The sequence below is a fragment of the Habropoda laboriosa genome, unplaced genomic scaffold (genome assembly GCF_001263275.1).
Source record: "Habropoda laboriosa isolate 0110345459 unplaced genomic scaffold, ASM126327v1 scaffold210, whole genome shotgun sequence".
Classification (NCBI taxonomy): Eukaryota; Metazoa; Arthropoda; class Insecta; order Hymenoptera; family Apidae; genus Habropoda; species Habropoda laboriosa.
In genome coordinates this window covers 969,719-979,369 of record NW_017100373.1, presented here as the reverse complement: position 1 = coordinate 979,369, position 9,651 = coordinate 969,719, and the positions used below count along the sequence as shown (strand labels likewise).

Genomic DNA, 9,651 nt, shown 5'->3' with positions numbered 1-9,651 from the left:
GAAAACAATTGAAAAGCGTTGTCTGAAATGTGTATAGTGTAATGGAAAAGCGTTCGAGCATTTTCTTCAATAAAGACATTTTTCTTAAATATCTCAATAGCTAATAATTTTTTTCCATTCTACTCCACTACTTTTTTACGTAGAATGACAAGAAGAATCTATCTATGTAAACAAAAGTATGCATTTCCACTTAAAAAAATAATGCAATTGTAGGACCCAACGGGAATCCAACCTGGGACCTCCAACTGGCAAGCGAGACTTTGCGTACTACGCCAATAATGCCTTCTTTATTTTTCCTCGTCGGTTCCCTATTTGTAAATGGAGACCCAGATCTTACACAATTGTTGATTACACATGCACCATTGCAGTTTTAAACAAAACATGATCCTACGGATGTAGTATCATTTTAACCATTCATCTTTCTCCTTTGACATATTTCTGTAACTACACTGGTAACAGAGTTGTAATCTGAAATAATCGCGTGGGCCATCCTGTATATCGTCAGAACTATAAGGGTAACAGAACTGTGCACTATACATATGTATGTATATGTATATCAAAAGAAGAACGGATGTTTGAAAGACAACCAAAGATTTACTTATACGCAGTGCCTCCTGAAAAAGGATTGATCGAACTGTGCCGCCATATGTTATTGTAATGGAAGAAAATAAAAAATAGAAAAAGAAAAAAAATAACGTTAGTTGGATAAATAAGTGTTCCAAAAGACATTTATTAAAAGGTTGTGGAACAAACAAAAAATTAGCGTATTTCTTTTGTTTTATTTTACATCGTTTTCTTACTATCTTGTTCTAATCCTTTCAGAGAAAATTTGTTCTTCTAATGACAGTAGTAATCGTAGAAACATCGAACAGTTGTTAATTGCCATGAATTAATTCGCTGCATATGTTGGCACAGTTTGATCGTTTACTTTCAGAAATATTTATTGTTCTTTCGTGTAAATGAAACGTTGAATCGTCGGTAGAAACGCATTGCTTAGTAGAAATAAGAGGGAAGTATATAGAGTGTTACATGACAATTATGATTCGTAATCGTTTTACTGACAAGTACCAAATTTGATTTTTTAGCAGTCGCATCAGTTATTTGACTAGAACTTCGAATATCACGTCTTTAGAATTTTACCCAACATTCTCGTCGAATTTCATAATACAATCGGATCGGATAAAATCCTGAGACAAATCTGATATTTAGTAACTTGGTATACAGGGTAGGGCATTTAAATGGGAAGACCTAAATATCTCCGTTATTAATGGTCGCATGAAAAAACTCCAGTGAGCAAAATTATACTACTTGGGAGGGGGTGTAATAGAAGATGTAATTTTTTCTCAAAGTCATTCTTTATAAGATTACAAAGTCATCGAAGTTTTCTTAAATGGGACTACATATTTTCATAATCGTGACATGATAGCTGAGGTCAAAATGAATCCAACGACCTATAATACTATGATCTTTACGTGACCTTGAGTACAAAAAATTCATAAAAGTTGGGCAATTGATGTCAATAGTGAAATAACTATGACAGGAAGGCTAATGAAGGGAAATTTATTTTAAAAAATGCTCTAAATAATGTCCACCAACTTGAACAAGTCTTTCTTATGTTTCCAGAGATGTACACTATTACTTGAATCTTGACTAATATCAGTAAACACGTTTTTTGTAATCTTTCTGATTAAGGTAAATTGTAAACATTGATACATATATTTCTCCTTGTTAACACTTTACCGACCGCTCGTGGTTGAACTTACTACGCACTCTCGACCGGCTCTTTCGGGCAAGAATACATCACTAACACCGGCTCGGTTTTCACTATCGTGCGGGAATATACAACTATAAGATACTATGTATTTTACAACTTTAATAATAATGATTAAGGCTTTCGGTCAGTAAAGTGTTAAAATAAATTTTCCTTCATTAATCTTTCTATCATAGTTACTTCACTATTTGCATCAATTGCCCAACTTTTATAAATTTTTTATACTCAAGGTCACGTGAAGATCATAGTACTGAAGGTCGTTGGATTCATCTTAACTTCAACTGTCACCTCGCAATGATGAAAATATGTAGTCCCATTTAAAAAAACTTCGATGACCTTAAAATCTCATAAAGAAATGACTTTACGAAAAAGTTTCATCTACCATTGCATGTGCCTCTCCAAGCAGTATAACTTTGTCCTCTGGAGTTTTTTCATACAACCAGTAATAACGGAGATATTTAGGTATTCTCATTTAAATGCCCCACCCTGCATACAGTATGTCCGGTTTATTTCAAAACACGGAAGTATCTTGAAAACTACGAATGATACAAACAAATATTGCAGACGAAAATTGTAGGGTATAGAGGGCGACATATTGTTCTGATATCCTTTTGCCCTTGAAAAGCCCTCTAAATGTCATATTTAAGTTTTTAAATAGTAACGTATATTTTTGATTATTCATTCTTATAGCTGACATCGAGACGTTTTCAAAGCAACTGCATACTTGTCGCTTTTGCGTAAATTATTATCGAGATATCAGCTTCCAAGTTTTACATGTCGTCGGCATTAACGTTACCCGATGTACACCACGGTGTAGTTATTCAGTCAGACAATATTTCGGAAACATTGGAAAACTGCGACTTTATGTTCCGGCAATGCCATACCAATAGTAGCATTATGAAAAACATCTTTATCTGTCCCCATGGTATACATCGGGTAACACTAGTGCCGGCGGCATGTAAAACTTTGACGCTAATATCTCGATAATAATTTACGCAAAAACCACAAGTATGCTGTATTTTGAAAACGTCTCGATGCTATCTACAAAAATACATAACCAAAAATGTACGTTCCCATTTAAAAACTTGAACATGACCTTTACAGGATACTGAAGTCATTGAAAAGTCAAAAAAAAATACCAGGACAATGTGTCGCCCTCTATACCTTACAACTATCGTCTGAAATATTTGTTTGTATCATTCGTAGTTTTCAAGATACTTCCGTGTTCTGAGATAAACCAGATGCATATATTATATGTATATGTACTAACGTGCGCGCGCGCGTGTGTGCAATATCGTGGAAATAATGTTTTTCACTGGTTGGTCATACACGTATTGTGACTTTGTAACTTTCCTTATCGTATATGAAACAAACACGCTTAACCAAACAGGTCGTAAACAATAGTTATAACAATTTCTCTATCGCAAAAAATTATTCGCATCATGTTGAAAATCACAAAAAGAAAGACCGATGTTGAAACATCCCTGACGCAGGATATACACATTCTCCCCCACTTTATTATATTCTAATGTTTTTCGCTTAGTTTGCTTTTTTTCTTTTTTACTGCAACGCTACTTGCCATCTTACCCTATATAACAGAATTGTATAATTGTTTTGTTCTTCAGCGCATAACATAAAGTTATATACAAAGACACGCTTTCTAATCACTTTCCACCACATATAATCTCGAATAGTCGACAAAATTCTCTATAATTACATTCTCGCTTCTTGTACCTTATAATGCTAATATAAGAATGACTGCTTACACAAATATACCGATAAAGCGATGCTATATACAAGATGTTTTCGTGATGCATAATAAATATGCGTGTGTCATCGAATAATGTTTATAGTACAAAGGAATTAATAATAATGATGGTATTAGTTATTACTTCCTAAGTCATACAATATATATGTACAAGAGGTGGTAAAAACAAAGGTACGCAACGACGTAATATTTTATACAAATTCTATCGTAAGCAGAAAAGGTTGGCGCATATTCTAGTTTTTATTCGCGGCAATTAGTTAAATAACGATGAAAGGGTATGTAACGTAACTGGCGATAAAGTACATCTCGTGAATACACATAATATGTATTGCAAGTTCGACCGAGGAAGATTAAAAATAATTTCGCCTTATTGCCATATGTATATACGATTGCATGATTTTTCACATTACAATAATATTTATCATTAAATGTATGTATAGTCACGCTAGTTATATTACTATTTCGTAGGAAGTACAGACACGACACTCCAGTAACGATAAACTGCATAAAATATATTAAATGGAAAACAGAACGAAGTCACAATAATAGAAGAATATACACTTTCTAATGCATCGTGCATCTGTTGCACTTTCATTGCGATTTCTCGTTCACGTTACAACAACATTTAACGACTTTTCGTTTCGTGAAAATCTCTGAAGCATTCCTTCGATATCCGCGTACCGAATAAACAGACTTTTAAAAAATAGTCATTTTCCTCAACTGTTTTTTGTCTTTGTCAAAAACGATCATAGCAATTTATACTTTTAAATGGTAAAATACGATATTATTTACAGACAAATGTTAATACAATATCGACACAGTAACACGTAGATTCGTAGGTAATAAAAACCAATCCGAACAACGTAATAGCATTAGCATGAGCAATTTTAATACTTATTAATTCGCATTTTATGAAATAAAATTTACAAATAAATTTAAGAAACCTAAATTACAATGAATGTAGCTAAAACAATCCAATGCAAACGAAAGCTTGATACAAAAACAAAAACAAATGTACGGAATATATCTTTACCTTATATCTTAATAACCCTTTGCTTATGTATATCACAATGAAGTATATATTAGTATAATGTTGTTTAAGCTATCCTTTATGTAAAAGAAATCAAATTCAGTATATGCGTATGTATACGCGCAAGACGCAAGTCTCTGAGTGAAAATTCTTTACCCTTTTAAAATGATGTCAAGAATTACGCTATAAAAATAAGGTTTCCCTTTCAGAAAGATAAAATCGTTTCCATATCGCGGCAAACGTTTTTACGAGGGAGAACGAAAGGAATCTCTTTGCTTTGCATATCTGGATATTCTTAGATCTTAATCACTGTTGGATCACAACGGTAAAAGATCGATTAAATTAGCACGGGGTTGCGTCGATGATTCGGGAAAAAATTCGGTCAGTTTATCGTATAATTCGATTCTCGAAGTATGAATATCGCGCGTGTTCGAACAATATAACGACGACAACGACGATGACGACGTCGTCGTCGTCGTCGTCGTCGTCGTCGTCGTCGTCGTCGTCGTCCTTGTCGTCGTCGTCGTCGTCGCCGTCGTCGTCGTCGTCGTCGTCGTCGTCGCCGTCGCCGTCGCCGTCGTCGTCGTCGTCGTCGTCGTCGTCGCCGTCGCCGTCGCCGTCGTCGTCGTCGTCGTCGTCGTCGTCGTCGTTGTCGTCGTCGTCGTCGGCGTCGTAGTCGTCGGCGTCGTAATCGTCGTATCCGTGTTAACTAAATTTCCTAATATGGTGCCTGAACTATTTGAATAGTTTGTAGCTTCTCCTAGTAAAGAGGTTTGTTCTCTGAATAGAAGAGATGTTAACAATTGAAACTGTAACGGAGAAATGCATATATTTGAAAATGCCACACTGACGATATATATTCATTCCTTGTTACTAATTAGAAGAAAATAAATGCCAATACCTCTCTTGTTTGCCCCACATCGTTATGATCGATAATTTCCGATACTTTAGTCTGTAGGTATTCAAGTGCTACGACGCTATTATTGAAAGCTAGCTCTTTGAACTTGTGCTTCCTAATAAGTAGTTTGCATCTGTTTAGAACTTCTTCATGAGATGGTCTGCATAATTTTAATTGCCAGAAATCATCGAGTCTTAGATTCGGAAACCAAGGTCTTCCGGGGTTTCCTCCAAATAAAAAGTGAACCTAATGAAATATTGTACACCGCTACTATTATGAGCTAAACTGACAGAACTTTCTTATAAATAATATGCAACGAACCTTTTTTATGTGATCATAAACTAATTGATGTGCAAATCGTGGACGCGGTTCGTAATCTTGCATTTTTTTCCAATAGTCTTCTCCAACATTGTCATTTTGATAAATACATGACCATTTGTTATTCTTAATATTGAACATCCAGAGAGAATTCTGAACGCTATCAAATCTTTTACCTTTATCTTTACTTAAGCTCTGAATAAATAACAATTTGACAGAATTGAGAATTCAATTGATAACAATGATCGTTGCTTCTTTTATTATCGATATGTTTAAGAAGAAAATGAATTTACGATACAAACCGATAAAACATATATTTCTCCCAATTCAGGATCGATTGTAACTCTTTGCGTAAAACCAGCTGCCGGAACGTGATTCGAATCTTTTGCACCAAAATCGTCGAAGATGTGTTCGATCTGATTTGTATCGACATCGTATGTGAAAAAATCGGTGAGATCTTCTTTTCCTCTTTGACCCGCAAAAATATATAATTTTCGCGTCCCCTATAAAAGGGTAAAGAAATTTTGTAAAATACTACTACATCTGTATAATTTAGTATTATACGGTAGTTTGAATACACACAGAATGGAATAGCATAGAATGACCGGCTCTGGATCTAATAGTTAATGCATTAGAAGGACATGGTCTTGCAATGTCGCAGGCAAGTCTATTCCAAGTACCAGTCGGTACGTGATACGAGTATAGCCCAGAAAAAATTGGCTCGATTGAACTTGATACCGTACCGGTTTCATCGGAACTGGAGATTAGATAAACACGTTAAAGTGTTAATTAAAGCGGTTTTAGCGTCGGTATGCTTACTTCATTGACGAAACGATAACGCGACCGCCGAAGATGTAAATGGTTCGTTTCTCAACATCCATAGACATTTGATGATCGAAAATTAATTGAGGACCTCCTACAGCTTCTGTATCTTCTGATATCTGTGTCCATTTATCTGATTCAATATCATATACAAAAAAATCACTTTTTAAAGTTCCCGGCGTTCTAAATTCGACGTCCAGGTATTTACCAAATGTAAACAGTTGTCTGCGTTCTGGATCAAGGCACATTTTGTGACAAGATCTTGCACTTGGGCCACCCTAGAATTTCGTATTTAAGTTTTTTATAGGACGATACGTATTTCTATTCGGTTACTTACCACAATTCCGGTGTCGTAACATATGATGGACCACTTTTTCGTAGCTATATTATATGCCCACAGATCCGCAAGGTCTTGATGTCCATCCCATCCTCCAAAAAGATAAAGATATTCCGCGGATGGATCAAGTACCATTTGGTGGCCACCTCTCATTCCAGGCTTAATATCATTGCACGATAGTTTAGTCCAGACTGCTCTGTAAGCCTGAGCATTGATATAGTCATTAAAAAGTCCCACTGTAATGTAAATCATATCACTTTCCAAAACTGCATTAAAATATTCTAAAATAAAGAGAGAAGGAGAAGGAAGACTCACTTGTTACAGCATTGCTGATAAAGCATTCAGCTTGCAAATGATCACCCTTTCTAACTAATACATCGTATAATTCTGTCAATCTAGGATGTTCAAGTGGAACACCTGTAACTCTTTGCAAAGCTTCCACAATTTCTGGTTGTTCAAGTTTTCTGAAGTGTTTCATACACAGCCTTACTAGTTCTTTCTGACGATACTGCAATATGAGATTGAATGCTTTCACAAAGTGTAAATTGTAGCATATTTATGTAATTTAAAACACACACACGCACACACACATATATGTATATTTACCGCATTGAGCCATTCAATACTAGGCTTCACAATTTTAGGATCATCAGTCCCAGTTAATCGTACATGCCAAATAGAAAAATTAAAACTAGGTCCCCAGGATTGTAATGGAAGAATCTTTATATATCTAACTGGAAAATAATTTTCCTCATTTCCAAGTACATGTTGTAAATCAAAAGTTTCTGGCACTGAGTCATTTTTTAACCCACTAAAATAATATAACTACTTATTAGTATTATATAGATACATCACTACTTTAGATTGCAAATGTAACACTTACTTCTCCAAAAGCTCCATCATGTTTTCTGGTTCTAAACCTCCATATACCTTGAACTTTTTTATATTACACACATGCGTTTTCTCATATTTACCAAATGTAATTGTTGTCACGATCGAGGGAAATCGTAATTTTAATATGAGAAACTGAAAAATCGGAACATGTATTGTACACATTTATTATTATTGGCGGTATAAAGTATTAAATTTCTTCAGTCGATTAAACATAAAATTACAGTTGAAATTTTTTCAAAAATTTTGTAAAAGAATTTTTTGCGCTTATAAATATATATCGTATTATTTTTGAACAATGTTTACCTGTGGGTGAGTGTCAATATCAGAAGCCCAACGTGACGTCTGATCAGATGGTTTATCTACAAGGATATTTCTGAAAAAAGGAAAAGAAAATGTTAATCTAACGCTTGGCAACAAATCCGGCGTGATTAGCCCAATTATTTATTTTATAATTTCATATACAAAGCGTCTTGTTGTTCATCATAACCGTTACGTTAGGTTAGAAAATCGTTACCGTATAATAACTGTTTTCTAGCCAGGAATTATAAAGCGTATACGCAAAGAAAATTATTTGGGTATTAGCGAATCGCTTACTCTGGCACATAAAATGCAGAAAAGCTGGAGCATTTATAAATTTTGAACTCCAAAACTTTCTGAAAATTGCTACTCTCGTTGGACGCCATGTTACACAAATGACATAAGCTTTACCACTAAATGTGCGTGCCATTTTTATAGATACATATCTAGGGACGAGCGCGATATGAGAACATGACCCGGTGAACGATTAGCGTACGATGATACATTTCAAATTAAATATCGTTTAAACGAATTCCAGTTAAATTTTTATCACTATTTCGAAATCACAATCCAATTCTATATAACTTTTATTAAAACATAAAACACTAGTCATAAAATTCAAAATACATATCTATAATAAATGTATATATAACACTTCAGGACTTTCTTTTATTTACACTAATTTAATGAATTCATAAATACATATATTCTATTTTCTCATGTACATTCAATATTGATGTAGTTGTAGTCGGTACTTATGATGAATACAAAAAATATACACAATTTACAATTATAGGCCAATGGCAAAAAATATACAGAAAATAAAATATTTGTTGTGTATATACGTGTGTATGTTCCTGTGTGTGTGTGTGAGCATCTACCTGTATGCGTGTAAGTTAGTACATATCAAATAGGGTAAATTAATGTATTCTTACAAACAATACACATTTGTTCACTGTATTGGTGGTACTGTCCTTAGTAGACGCGTTACCCCTAATTAATTGGCCCCTCCTGACAATGTAGTACATTGCCTGATCCGACGAAGATTTCTTGAGTCATTCTGCCCTATGGTGGGAGAAAGAATGGTTCAAACGAAACCCGTTTTGTCCTCGTTTACTAGATAAACACAGTACATTTAAAGCACTTAATTAACATTGCATCGAATTGACGCGAATCGCTTATCTATTAATGAAATATGACGACTTTTGTATTCGCACTTTGTTCTCGAACACGCGCTTAATTATTAATTACGCTTACAATTTATATACAATCAGGTATCACCGATTTAAACTAAACGGATTCATTTAAAATTCGGAAAAATCAAGCTTAACTCAATTCAAAACCTGCACCAGCTTGGATCGCGTATAAAAGTTTTTCACGTAGAGTTTTCTCATCCGGAAACTCTGGGAGCTTTAGCAGATTCATACAGGTACTGGAAGTCGGCAAGCGATCTACACTGCCAGCATGCTGAATGCAAAAAGGTGGATCGAGTTCCTGAAAAATTCACAAATGATAT

At 34.6% G+C, this 9,651-nt stretch overlaps 2 protein-coding genes across 2 annotated transcripts in view; both read right to left on the bottom strand.

Annotated features, from left to right (window-relative positions):
* Nucleotides 1–4,886: 4,886 nt before the first annotated feature.
* LOC108574923 (muskelin) lies at nucleotides 4,887–8,529 on the bottom strand. The gene is made up of 13 exons (XM_017937591.1): nucleotides 8,433–8,529; nucleotides 8,142–8,211; nucleotides 7,828–7,970; nucleotides 7,551–7,755; nucleotides 7,260–7,452; nucleotides 6,945–7,180; nucleotides 6,605–6,885; nucleotides 6,368–6,542; nucleotides 6,088–6,288; nucleotides 5,789–5,980; nucleotides 5,471–5,713; nucleotides 5,262–5,378; nucleotides 4,887–4,997 (listed from the first exon to the last, which is right to left on the bottom strand). The coding sequence occupies exons 1-13, from the start codon at nucleotides 8,519–8,521 to the stop codon at nucleotides 4,887–4,889; spliced, it is 2,256 nt and encodes a 751-aa protein (XP_017793080.1). The 5' UTR covers nucleotides 8,522–8,529.
* A 932-nt stretch (nucleotides 8,530–9,461) lies between these two features.
* Nucleotides 9,462–9,651, bottom strand: part of LOC108574914 (ubiquitin-protein ligase E3C) — a 3,730-nt gene continuing 3,540 nt past the window's right edge. The window contains exon 5 of the mRNA XM_017937580.1: nucleotides 9,462–9,629. Within this exon, the coding sequence (XP_017793069.1) occupies nucleotides 9,462–9,629 (168 nt within the window). The remainder of the gene's footprint in view (nucleotides 9,630–9,651) is intronic.